The sequence below is a fragment of the Stegostoma tigrinum genome, chromosome 26, assembly GCF_030684315.1.
Source record: "Stegostoma tigrinum isolate sSteTig4 chromosome 26, sSteTig4.hap1, whole genome shotgun sequence".
In the NCBI taxonomy this organism is placed as follows: domain Eukaryota; kingdom Metazoa; phylum Chordata; class Chondrichthyes; order Orectolobiformes; family Stegostomatidae; genus Stegostoma; species Stegostoma tigrinum.
Genome location: NC_081379.1, coordinates 38,356,205 through 38,370,666, shown reverse-complemented (window position 1 = coordinate 38,370,666; position 14,462 = coordinate 38,356,205). Strand labels below are relative to the sequence as shown.

Here is a 14,462-nt window from a genome sequence, read left to right as displayed (position 1 = left end):
CACTTTGAGTGAACATATCTAAGCTTTAGCCCAAGGTTGTGGGATTTCAAGACAAGGAGAAATATTTTAAATAAGACTGAAGGGGCACTTTTTCTTTTTACACAGTGGTTCACATGTGGAATGAACTTCTGGAGGAAGTAGTGAATGCTGGTACAGTTACATCATTTAAAAGATGTTTGGATAAGTACATGAATAAGAAATGTTGAGAGGGATGTGCGCCAAGTGCAGGCAGGTGGCACTATTTTAGTTCGGGATTATGGCTGGCATGGACTGGTTGGACAGAAGGGTCTGTTCCATGCTGTATGACTATGTTCAACAGTAGTGCACATTAAATTACTGTTGCTGAGACAGATGCATATGTAACAACATACTTCATAAAAAGGGCAGATTTAAATTAAAATCCCAGTGTGAAGTAAATTATTGATGAGTCTGGACAGCAGGAAGAATGCTACAACTGGCCAAAAACCAAAGCAAGAGATACAGGTGAACTTTAGCACAATTCTTCACTTGCAAGTAACTTGGCTGGATCTAATGCATCATGCAAGGGGTGTGGTGGGGTGACAGGGAGAAAGAAATCAGTCCATTGAAGTGAGGGGAGTGGCTTCATCCAAGGGCAGGTGGTAGGACGAGGGATATGACGGTGAGTGGCAAAGGGAGCACTGCAGAAGGGTGAGTAGGGTTGGGAGAAGTGTCTCCACATAAAGGAGGGGGGGGGGGGGATGGCTTCATTAAAAGGGGGTAGATGCAGGGGTGGTGCTGTGTTACTCCATGGAAAGGGAGTGGAGGTAACAGTTTGGTTCCATGGAAGGGGCAGATAGTATGTCAGTCCTCTGAGGAATATAATACTACTATGAAATGGCTGTAGGGATTCTATGACTCTCTACGATTGGGGCCATCTCAGAAAAGAATTGAGGCAATATTTTAAGTGGCCTATCTCAAGAATTCCCTACCTTTGTGCATCCACACTTCTTCGGGGGTCTTTGAGCCTGATTTCATCTACTCCTCACCCACACTTCAGTGGAAACAGTGCAGACTTCCTGATTTGAGTTTCCTCAATGGCACAAACCTGGGTATGACTACCAAAACTCATTGGCAACTTGTCAAAAATACTGGAGGTTACCCATCATGCACAGAAGCATTGTGGTACAAGTGAAAACAAAATGAAAAGGCAAAACAATATCTATTGCTGCACAGGAGATTATGAAGAGCTTTCCTAATTGCAGTCAGCAAGGCTGCATGCATTACTGAGGAATTCACTTTAGAAAGTTCAGTTTTATTCTCGGCTGCTGTTAGTTGGTAAACTGGCCTCCACATACTTGGGCTTATTCTAAAACAATTTAAAAAGAAATCATTAAATCATAGTCCATGGTCAATCATTCAATATTATAAACCAATTGGGGAACATAACCAAATGCTAACTTAATAACTTTAAGCAATTAGAGAGGAAGACCATAAGACACCGAGCAAATGCAGGCCATTTTGCCCGCTGAGTCGGCCTCATGATTCAATCAAACATGGCTGACCTGATGTGTAGACCCTTCCTCAGAACCTGTTGAGGGTGGATCACTAGACCCAAAACGTCAACTGACTTTTCTTCACAGATGCTGAGCTTTTCCTGACTTTGTTCCTGATTTACAGCATCTGCAGTTCTTTTGGTTTTTAAACAGCTGACCTGATAATCCTCAATTCCATTTTCCCACCTCATTCCCACAGATATTTTAAATCATTAAGAGAACTGAAGGTTATCTCAGCATCAACTGCTCTCTGCAGTGAAGAATTCCATAGACTTGCTGCTCTCAGAAAGTAAGTTTGCAATAAAGTCTGCTCTCATTCTTCTAAACTACGATTTTTATACAGGCTCAGGCTACTCAATTTTTGTTTGTGAGGAAATCCCTCTTCATCCAAGATCAACCTAGTGAATCATCTCTGGACTGCCTCCATGCTAATATAATTTTCTTCGTTGGCTGGACGCAAACTGTTTCCAGTTCTCAGCTAGAGTTTGATCAGTGCCTTACATAGTTTTAACAAGCCTTCCCTATTTTTATCTTTTATTCCCTTTGAAACAATGGCCAATATTCCATTTGACTTGCCCATCACCTGAAGATGTATATTAGTTTTGTGCCTCATGTGAGAATCCCCAAATCCCTTTGTGCTGTAGCTTTCTGTAGTTTTTCCTTACTTAAATAATATTCAGCACGTCTATTCTTTCATTATAGTCCATCTAATAACTTTCTGTCCATTCACTTAACTTGTCTGTATCCCTTGTAGACAGTGTCACATTCGCTACTTGCCTTCCCAACTATTCTTGCATCATCTGCAAACTTGTCAATAGTACTTTGACTTGTCATCCATATCATTAATACATACAATAATAAGTAACCGTGCCCCTAGCACTGATCCCTATGACACTTCATTAGTTACAGATTGCAATGGTAACAACTCTTCACCCCAATTCTCTGCCAATTTTTTTTTATTCATTTGTGTCATATTGGCATTACTGGGTGGCCAGCATTTATTGCCTGTCCCTAGTTGCCCTTGAGAAGGTGGTGAGCTGCCTTCTTGAACTGCTGCAGTCTACCTGCTACAAGTTGAACCATAACGGAAGGGAATTCCAGGATTTTGACCAGAAACAGGCAATACATTTCGAAGTCAGGCAATTAGCTAATTCTCTATCCATGCTAATATATTATCTCTAGCATTGTGGGCTCCTGTTTCATTAAGTAGCCTAATTGGAGGTACTTTATACAACACCTTTTGAAAATCCAAATGTATTAAATCCACTGGCTTCCCTCTATCTATTCTTCAAATTATCTCCTCAAAGAACACTAATGAATTTATCAGGCATGATTCCTCCTTCATGAAGCCATGCTGACTTTGCCTGATTATACTTAGATTTCTAAATGGCCCACTAATACATCCCTTATAATAGGCACTACCATTTTCCCTATGACCAATGTTAAGCTAACCAACCAGTATTTACACCTTCTAGATTTCGGTCCCCACTCCTTTCTGTACAAGTCAGCTGTTTTCTCCAATCCACTGGACTTTTCCCAAGATCTACAAATTACATCAGTGCATTCATCATCTCTGTAACTACTTTTGTAATCTGAGGAAGTAATACATGAGATCCAGGAGACCTTTCCATTTTTAGTCTCATAAATTTCAAGAATAGTTTTTCCTTTAGTGACAGCTTGCATGTTTATTTCATCTTGCATCCATCCACCCACCTGATTACTGAATTTATTTGGAATGCTATTAGTGTCTTCTACAATAAAGACTGATGCAAAGTATTTATTCAACGCTTGTGCCATTTTCAGACTCCCCATTATTATTTTCACAATATTATTCTTTAAGGTACTTATGTTTACTACTGCCTCTCTTTTTAAAAAATCTTTAAAGATGATCTTACTGTCCATTTTTAGATTACTTGCTAGTTTGCTCTCAGTATTTCTCAGTCTTGATGATTTTTCTTGGCTTTTTAAAAACTTACCCAAATCTCTGATTTAGTATTAATCTACGACACATTGTATATTTTTTCTTTAAATTTAATACTATCCATGCTTTTCCTGGCAACCATGGTAGGTTCATCTCTTTCCTAGTATCCTCCTTCCTCACTGTAACAGTTGAGAGTCATTAACTAATTTGTCAACATCTGTGACTGTTCATCAATCTTTCCTGCTGAACACTTTTCAGTCCACTCTAGCTAAATTGCTACCAAATTTTCTTCAGCAATACAAACCATTAATAGGAAATCTGAAATAAAAATAGAGCTCAAGTGCTGGAAATGCTCAGTACACCTGGCAGCACCTGTGGGGAAATGTTACAGGCCTGAAATGGAAATGACATTCCATTGATACGCTGAAAATATTCAGTGTGTACTTTGTTATTACTTTAGGCTAGACTACTGCTGGGCAGAGAACAATTTTTTAAATATGAGATTCCATGGAGGTTTGCTGGTGTTTTAGGAACTACGTTTCATGATTACATCAGCTTATAATTAGACCCATAGCTTTAAGGCTACTTCATAGGCCAAATTCTATTTTTATTGCATGAAGTTAAGAATTTTTTTTTAAACCTGGGGCTTAATTAGTAGACACAGGCAGTAGGCTTGATGATTGTCCGTTGTGTGTGAAAACCACTAAATCACTGACCTAATCACTAGTTTAAAAACTAAAGCAGTTTTACAAGTTAATGTAATACAATAGAACTATGATTGTCGCACGTTAGCAGAATTTCACCTGGCATAGAGGGCAATAAAATTTGCCATCCCTGTGATCTAATGAGACATTAAACTCAGTCTTAAAAGCAAAACTTATAATTTTTTTCATAAATTTCCTCTCCCACGTACCCCAAATTTACACGTCTCACTAGGTGAGGTTCTCTTCTTCCCAGTGTTTCATTTTCCTCTCAGATTCCCTAAACTTTTCAGTTTCTCATTTATGCACGTTTTTAATGCTCTTCTACTCATGGTGCACTTCACTCACAACCTCATTTTCTGCAGTAACTACACTGCAGCATTAGGCAGAAAAGGGCACTCTGGAGGAAAAGGGTGACGCAGCCCAACAGTTGTGGAATCAGAAGAGGTGAAAATCAGATGCAGGGTTTGCACACAGACAGGCAGAGATCCTTCATCACCACAGCACTGTCTGGTCACAGAAGTTTGCACTTCAATTTTTGTTTTGATGAGGAAATCAAATTTGATTAAAACAAACACTTTGGGCCTTTACTATGCTCTCTTGAAATCTCTAATGAATATACAGCTACCATGCTCACAAACATACATCCCCACTGTGAAGCTAAAGAAAACGCGACAACTTATGCAATACATGCGCAAACACAAATGTACCTCTATGCCAACACTGCACAAACCACTTACTCTTTTAAAGCAACTGTGAACAAACACCAAAATTACTTCAAGCAAGAAATAACGTTTTTCTAGATTAAGGAATGTTCTGTCCCAAAACTCTTCTGGATTGAATATATGCACAACTACTACTACTTAAAAGTGCAACAATACTATGCCTTTCACAACCCCAGGACACTCAAGTTCTTATCCAACTACAGATAAACTTAGTAGACAATTTTTTTTAAAACAGCAACTTAGAACAAAGAGAAATAAAATGGATGAAGGCACAAGGGAAGATCATATTTGCTATATTAGAACATAGAACATAGAACAGTACAGCACAGAACAGGCCCTTCAGCCCACAATGTTGTGCCGACCATTGATCCTCATGGATGCACCCTCAAATTTCTGTGACCATATACATGTCCAGCAGTCTCTTAAATGACCCCAATGACCTTGCTTCCACAACTGCTGCTGGCAACGCATTCCATGCTCTCACAACTCTCTGCGTAAAGAACCTGCCTCTGACATCCCCTCTATACTTTCCACCAACCAGCTTAAAACTATGACCCCTCGTGCTAGCCATTTCTGCCCTGGGAAATAGTCTCTGGCTATCGACTCTATCTATGCCTCTCATTATCTTGTATACCTCTTGTATTGTATATTGACGTTATACAGATCATATATCCCAACCAAAAATGAACGAGTTAATTATAAAATAGGAGAAATGACACTACCCAATTTAGTATTTGCCACAGTAGTAGCTTTCTCATTTTGTTCAAAAGGTTGCAGGTTTACCAAGCTTTATGCCATAAATTAATCTGACATTTCAATGCAGTGAAGCTGTCATCATCTTTCACTTAAGATTTTGAAAGGGCAGATGAGACCTTGATTTAAGTGCAGATAAAAGATTCCATGCACTATTTGATTTTAGATGGCTCTCTCCAGTTCACCAGTCAAACATTATTCCTCAACAAACACCAAAAACCGTTTACATTATTGCAGTTTTAAGGACATCTCTTGATCTCAAACTCGTTGCCATATTTTTTCTATGAAAATATTTTAATAATTTTCCCATAGTGGCTGGGAAAATATCGAGACGAGGTCATGGAAGTTACTGAATAAATATAATTTCCACTTATCTTTCTTTGTAAACCTATCAGTACATAGAGGTTTTGAGCAATCCTATGAAAATTTAGCCAACGGTGCAATGACAAGGAAGCAGGTTATATGAGGGGCAGCTTTGCAATGCAAGACTGTGGGAGAGACAGGACACGGTGGGAGCAAGTACAATTATATACTGTTATTTTCTAATCAACTTGTTCAGAGACATTACATCTCTGGAACAGGACTTAAATCCAGGTCTTCTAGCTCAGAGGTAGGGACACTATCATTGCACAAGAGCCCGGACACAAAGTAAATTGAGACTTTTGTAATTGCTTCCACAATGTTTGCAATGGAGCTAGACCTAAGGCCATTATCATTCTTAAATTATGTCCCTTTTCTTTCACAGTGCTGAACGACTTCAGAGAACATTCCCTAATGAATATGAAAAAAAAATCTCTAAATGAGGCAAACATTACATTTTATTTACTAATTCCGCTCAAAGTACTTTTCACATTTTCTGAATCACAGAATTAAATACTTCCAACCCTGACCAACTCACCTCACCATGATTACCATGGCAGCTGAAATCCAAAACTGCATCAGTTCCATCAAAACCTAGCAACTATCTTACTAAATATTAAATAAGCACCTATATCTGTATGTCTAACATTCTACCTTGCTGTGCATCATAGCTTTACCAATTGTAGGGGACAAAAATCAATCACAAAAACATGGAGGCACTGGAGACTGAAAGATTTTCCAGGAATCCAACACTAAGAACATAGTTAAGACTATACTAAAACTTTATAGTAAGTTAAAAGGGACTTAATAGGGAAGCTGCACCAACCTGTACAGAAGTCAAATAAAATTAAAACGAATGTTCCCAGATTCAGGAGAAGCATTTCAACCTGAAGAGTAGCAAGAACCATGCTGTTGAAGCTTTCTGCCTTGCATTAAATCAGGGCCATATCATAATAATACCGAAACTCAAAAGGGAACAACAATTTACATGGCATGAGTATGATGAGTTCATGAAATTCAAATTAATCTTTATCCATCAGGTTACACATGAGTAGCATATTGTTTTTTTTAAAAAACTGTAGTATAGAGGACTATGGTGTGTTACCATGTTTCCTAAATAAAAACAGCAGTAACAATTCAGGAAGTACACCGCTGGCTACAGTGTTTTAGGACATAGCGATTGTGAAAGGTGCTACACAAATGTAAATTTTTGTTCTTCACTAACTTACTGCCAAATAAAGGTTCTGTACATTTGCTAAGTGCAAACTTTTCAATTTTAAATTAACTCCATTGCTGGGATCTTAGGTAAGCTCATGCAACTAACTCTCTAGATAATAAGCAGCATATATTTCATATATGTTTGCAGTAGGCTGTAAATGCTATTTAAGGAAAGTAAAAGTAAATTCTCTCTATGGAGAAAAACGCAAAATAATCAAACTAGTGTCAAGTAAAATGTACAACCATTCGCAAAGTTCACTGTGGACATAACATACGATTATAAGCTTACTTGTTCTGAGGTGAACAGGGTCTTGTTAAATACTGGCACATCGGAAGCAGCAGAAAGGCAAATGCTATTGTTGCAAGGACTGAAAGGAAATAAAAAAATCTAGTGAGTTCCAGCTACAGCCACATCTACAGAGCAGTGGTTAAATTACAAACTCAAGAGATCAAACACTTAATCAGTTCAGAGGTAACATGGTGTGAAGCTGGATGAACACAGCAGGCCAAGCAGCAGGGGAGCAGGAAAGTTTGACGTTTCGGGTCGAGGCCCCCTTCTTCAGAAAATTCTCCAGCAGTTCCTACTATCTCTGAAACAACTTAATCAGTTCAACGGGCATACTGAGTTTATTACAGAAATGTCTTCATTCATCAAAAATTACTTCAATTAAAAAGGAAAGCTGATACCTATATTTTCTTGCATTAATAAAGGAATCTTCTACAAAAGAATGTTGACTATTAGAAATGATCATGTCCATGCTGTGACTTCCACTTTCACTTGTGGAAAAATGCCTGAGCACATAAGAAATAATACCTGCCTCCGGAGGGGGTGAAGAATCATTTTTACACAAGTTAATAATATTTTAATAATTCACAACACAACTAAAAAAGCAAACAGAGATAATGGGAACTGCAGATGCTGGAGATTCCAAGATAATAAAATGTGAGGCTGGATGAACACAGCAGGCCAAGCAGCATCTCAGGAGCACAAAAGCTGATGTTTCGGGCCTAGACCCTTCATCAGAGAGGGGGATGGGGGGAGGGAACTGGAATAAATAGGGAGAGAGGGGGAGGCGGACCGAAGATGGAGAGTAAAGAAGATAGGTGGAGAAGGTGTGGGTGGGGAGGTAGGGAGGGGATAGGTCAGTCCAGGGAAGACGGACAGGTCAAGGAGGTGGGATGAGGTTAGTAGGTAGCTGGGGGTGCGGCTTGGGGTGGGAGGAAGGGATGGGTGAGAGGAAGAACCGGTTAGGGAGGCAGAGACAGGTTGGACTGGTTTTGGGATGCAGTGGGTGGGGGGGAAAGAGCTGGGCTGGTTGTGTGGTGCAGTGGGGGGAGGGGATGAACTGGGCTGGTTTAGGGATGCAGTGGGGGAAGGGGAGATTTAGAAACTTCCCCCCCACGGTGATTGAGAACGCCCTTGACCGCGTCTCCCGCATTTCCCGCGACACATCCCTCACACCCCGCCCCCGCCACAACCGCCCCAAGAGGATCCCCCTCGTTCTCACACACCACCCTACCAACCTCCGGATACAACGCATTATCCTCCGACACTTCCGCCATTTACAATCCGACCCCACCACCCAAGACATTTTTCCATCCCCACCCCTGTCTGCTTTCCGGAGAGACCACTCTCTCCGTGACTCCCTTGTTCGCTCCACACTGCCCTCCAACCCCACCACACCCAGCACCTTCCCCTGCAACCGCAGGAAATGCTACACTTGTCCCCACACCTCCTCCCTCACCCCCATCAAAGCGGAGGCTTGGGGACCGCTTTGCAGAACACCTCCGCTCAGTTCGCAACAAACAACTGCACCTCCCAGTCGCAAACCATTTCCACTCCCCCTCCCATTCTCTAGATGACATGTCCATCATGGGCCTCCTGCACTGCCACAATGATGCCACCCGAAGGTTGCAGGAACAGCAACTCATATTCCGCCTGGGAACCCTGCAGCCATATGGTATCAATGTGGACTTCACAAATCTCCCCTTCCCCCACTGCATCCCTAAACCAGCCCAGTTCATCCCCTCCCCCCACTGCACCACACAACCAGCCCAGCTCTTCCCCCCCACCCACTGCATCCCAAAACCAGTCCAACCTGTCTCTGCCTCCCTAACCGGTTCTTCCTCTCACCCATCCCTTCCTCCCACCCCAAGCCGCACCCCCAGCTACCTACTAACCTCATCCCACCTCCTTGACCTGTCCGTCTTCCCTGGACTGACCTATCCCCTCCCTACCTCCCCACCTACACTCTCTCCACCTATCTTCTTTACTCTCCATCTTCGGTCCGCCTCCCCCTCTCTCCCTATTTATTCCAGTTCCCTCCCCCCATCCCCCTCTCTGATGAAGGGTCTAGGCCCGAAACGTCAGCTTTTGTGCTCCTGAGATGCTGCTTGGCCTGCTGTGTTCATCCAGCCTCACATTTTATTATCTTAAAAAAGCAAACAAGTATTTTTATCCATTCATGGAATTCAGGAAGAGCTGGCTAGGCAGGTAATTATTGTCTGTCCCTAATTTCCTTGGATGTGGTGTTGAGCTGCCTTGTTGAGCCACTGCTGTCCTTGGGTGTAGGTACCTCTGCAATGCTGTTAGGGTGGGTGCTCCAGGCTTTGACCCAATGATTGTGAAGGAACAGTGATTCAATTCCAAGTCAGACGGTGATTAATCAGGAGAATTTGAAGGTGGTAGCTTTCCTACGCTCTGCTCTGTTTGTCCTTCCTTTGAAAGATGCTGGCAGAGAAGACTGGCGAGTTGCCTTAATGCATTTTATAGATGGTGCATCGTGCTGTCATTAGGTGACCGAGTCAGTGTGGTGTTGAAAAGCGTGCCAAATAAAGCAGGTTGCTTTGTCCTGGATGACGTCAACTTCTTGTTGGAGCTGCACCAATCCGGGCAAGTGAAGAGTCATCATCACACAGGTGACCAGTGCACTGCTGATGGTGGACAGGGATTGAAGAGTCAAGAAATGAGTTACACAGTGCAGAACTCCTAATATAGCTTCCGATCTGCTTTTATAGCCGCAGCAGCTTTATAGATTGTCCAGTTCGGTTTCTAGTCCACGGTGACCTCCAGATGTTGACAACGGGAGATTCAACGATGTTAATGCCAAAGATCTTCAGTGGTACGTAGTCAGAGTCTCTCTTTCATTAATGGTCATCGCCTGAGCTTGCGTGGTGTGAATGTTACTTACTGCTATCAGCCCAAGTGTGGAAGCTACGCAGCTTTGCATTATTAGGACCTGGCTGCTTCAGTTCTCAAAAGGATGGCAAACTGTGTTGAGCACTGTGTGCAATTACCAGCAAATATCATAACCTCACTTCACGATAGAAGGAAGGTCATTTACAAAGTTGATGAATTAGTTGAAGACAGTTGGTGCAACACATAGAAATGCAGTTCACGTCACTAGTCCACTACTTCCCTGTAAGCCTTGCAAATCTGTTTCCCATTAAATTTTCTTGAACTTATCCAGGTTCCTTTTTGAAAACCAAGATAAAATTCCAGCACAGATGGAAATAGTTGATTTCCAACAACTGACACCATCCTCCATCGTGTTAGATATGGTTCCTTGGATACCCATCGACCCCCAAATTTTCCTAGAGCTATATACCCAGTCAAATGCTGCCTTGATGTCATTCCACATCTGGAGTTCAGCTCTTCTCTCCATGTTTCAACAAAAGTTATGAGGTTAGGAGCTGAGCGATGGCTCCTGGTGGAAACCAAATTGCAAAATGATCATTAATCAAAAAGTAGTAAAACAGAGAATTGGAAAAATTTAAAATTAAATAAACAAGATGCCCCAAAATAAGCAGATGATAAATAGTAGCCTGATCTTTAAACAGAGAATTTGTGCAGTGATTTCTTACTGCAATTATGCAGGGTCTTGTGGAGACCACATCAGGAATATTATGTGTAGTTTCGGTTTTCTTATCTGAAGATGTCCTTGTTACAGAGGCTGCGCAGCAAAGGTTTACCAGACTTATTCCAGGGGTGGCAGGACCGACATACAAAGAGGTTAAATTGGTTATAACTGTATTCTCAGAAGAATGAAGGGTGATCTCAGAAACCTATATAATTCTACCAGGGATTAACAGGAAAATGGATCAATGATATTCCCAGTGGCAGGAGAATTACAGTCTAAGGATACGGGATAAGGCAGTTAGGACTGAGATGAAGAAAAATTTCTTCACACAAAGCATGCTTGATAAAAATGTATAATTTCAGGACGTGTCAGATATGTTTGAATAGGCTGTCCTGCACTTGATGCTTAGAGAAAATTAGAGATGAGTTTAGATACTGAAAGATTGTTTTTCTTTGCTGGACTGCCTGGGGCCGAGTAAGGGGGTGCAAAGCTAGGACAGAGAGAAGCAGCAGCAAACTGCTCACGGACAGTAGTGCTTTTTTTTTTACTGCAGCAGGCTATTGAGGCTGGTTGTTAGGAACATTCAAGGTGGAGAATGATATCTAATCAGTAAGGGAATCAAAGGTGACAGACAAAAAAAGACCAGAAGGTAGAGTTACCAGATGTGTCATAATCTCATTGAATGGAACAGCAGACTCAAATGGCCTACTTGTGCACTTATGTCTTACAAACAGGTTATTACTGTGCAAGTGCTACTTCACAGCACTATCACAGCACAATGATCTGTTCCACCATTTTACTGAAGATGACAGAGTGTAAACTGATAGTGTGGTAATTGGTTGGGTTGGATTTGCCTTGCTTTTTAAGTACAGGGCAACTACCAAGTTCAATTTTCACAAGTTGATTCTGAAGGTGGTTCACTGGAGCCAAAACATTAACACACTTTGCAGACGCTGCCAGACTTGCTGAGCTTTTCCAGCAACTTCGGTTTTTGTTTCTGATTTACAGCACCTGCAATTCTTTTGGGTTTTATTGGGAAATTTTCACATTGTTGGGTAGATGCCAGTTTTATCGCTCTACTGGAACAGCTCAGCTAGTGGTATGTCTAATTCCAGACTACAAGTCTTCAATATTGATACCGGAATGTTGTTGGTGACCATTGACATTACAAGACCTAGTCGTTTCAGCTGTTTCTGATATCAGATGGAGTAAACTGGTTTGCCTGAACACTAGCATCTGTGATACTAGGAACTTCAGCAGGAGGCCAAGGAGTGGAGTTGGAGTGGATCGCCATCTGACACTTATGGTTCAGGATAAATGCAAATGTTTCAGCCTTGTCTTTTGCATAAATGTACTGGGCTCCCTGATCAGCAAGGATGGGAATATTTGTACAGTCCCTAACTCCTGTTAGTTGTTTAACTGTTCATCAGCATCCACAGTTGAACGTGGCTGGACGAGGGAGCAGAGATTGGATCTGTTGGTAGTGGGACCACTTAGCCCTGAATATTGCATGCTGCTTGCACTGCTTCCATGCAAGTAGCACTATTGTAGCTTCACCAATCTGAGACCACATTATTAGATATACCTTCAGTGCTTAGTATGCCTTCTTGCAATATACATTGTATTTAGGTTGGTCACTCCCAGCTTGATGGCAATGATAGTGTGGGGGTTTGCCAAACTATGGTTCAATACAGTTCTGCTCATGGCCAACAGTACTTCACGCATATCCAGCAGCGACTTGCTAGGCCCGTTTGAAATCTTGTTCAAAAATGCTCTTCAGAGGGTCGGTGCAGATTTGGTGGGCTGAAAGGCCTCTTTCTGCACTGGAGATATTCTACGCTAAGTCATCACTCCTCCTTTATTATCCTCCTTGAAAACCATTTTTTTAGCCAAGATGCTGGTCATTCCTCAATTAAGCATTCATTTGAGTTATCATCCATCATAAAGGCAATTTAAAATAAAAAAATTAACAATTTTTGAAGGCAATGAATACAAATTTAGTGAACCAATTGCAATCAATTACAAATCACTTAACACCTAGCATCAAGTGGTCTTACCAGAATCAAATATTTTCTGTAGTTAGTTTCGGCTCTTTTAACACCATGGCGTGCCAAATTTTGCGCAGTTAATAAATATTTAAAATGCAATAACAATATTCACATTCCTTAAACACACTATTGTGAATCATACCTGCAGTGCATATTGTAAAGACTACTTGAACGGAATCGAAGAAGAAGAACATCACTAGGAGAGACACTGATGCCCCTACAGGAAGGAATAGAGCTTGTGTAGAATCTATGGTCTGGATACCTAGAAAACAAATTGATAACTAAATTAAGAGAGTTTGCAACAAACTTACTTTGACAAATTAGACCACATTCATGTGGCTCATGAGTACAAGGTCAATATTTAAATGTGTTCTAGCACATGCATCTAAAGCTCAGGCCATCTCTTCATAGCTTTTCGAAGAAAATTATTTTACTGTTTCATTTTATAGAGAAGTGTGGAGTATCAAAATTGTCTGCCAGGTACCGGTTCAGGACATCCACTTTGCTCTGGGAGAGAAGCTTGCCGGAGGAGGAGCTAGAGTACAGGTTTTGCGGTACACCTGGATACAAATGACACAGGCATGTCTAGAAAAGAGATTATGTTTAGGGATTATGAACAGCTGGGGCTAAATTAAAAGGTTTAATCTCACAAGGGAGATCTCTGGATTACCTGAACCACAAAAAAAATGGCATAGAATAAATAAGATTAGACAAACATCTGTGTGGCTGCAAGATTAGAGTTGGACAAGTGAGTTTTGATTCATGAGGCACTGGCAGTAGTGCTAGTTAAGTAGGAGCTGTCCTATCTAAAAAGTTTTCACCTGAACCATGGTATACCAGTGTTTTAAGTTGTACAGCAAAAGGCTGTAGAGATACGTGATAGAGGCTGCGGTAAATAAAATGCTGTGGGGAGGGGAATAACAATGTAGCAATTTCACTCACCTTAACCAGAGTGTGGCAGTAAGGAATAGTGTGTGAAAACTTAACAGTACATCAGCAGATAAGGTCAGAGATGGCAATAAGATTCTGCACCTAAATGTTCACAGTATTTCATTAAAAAAGGATGACTTGTTAACAAAGTATATATGGCCTGATAGCCAACACAGGGATATGCCTGCAGGGTGACCAAGGTTATAATCCAAATATTGAACTTTTTGACACTTTGGAAAAAAAATGGGAAGCTAGAAAAAAGGCAGTGGGGTAGCAGTGATAATTATGGATGGCGTTGGTATGGTAGCAACCTTAGCTTGAAAGGACAAGATATAAAAGGAGTTTGAGTACAGGGGTCACTTGGGGGAATATGTTTTGGGCTCCCTGACATAGCTGCACGGTAGGATAGAGTATACAGGAAGCAACAGATGG

General features: G+C 41.2%; 1 protein-coding gene across 2 annotated transcripts in view; it reads right to left on the bottom strand.

Annotated features, from left to right (window-relative positions):
- The window catches only part of sppl3 (signal peptide peptidase 3), a 188,436-nt gene that overhangs the window by 76,897 nt on the left and 97,077 nt on the right, over window positions 1-14,462 (bottom strand). For both annotated transcript variants that reach the window (XM_048556050.2, XM_048556049.2), the window contains exons 4-5: window positions 13,243-13,362; window positions 7,482-7,560 (exon numbers count right to left, since the gene is read on the bottom strand). In XM_048556050.2, the coding sequence (XP_048412007.1) occupies window positions 7,482-7,560; window positions 13,243-13,362 (199 nt within the window). The remainder of the gene's footprint in view (window positions 1-7,481; window positions 7,561-13,242; window positions 13,363-14,462) is intronic.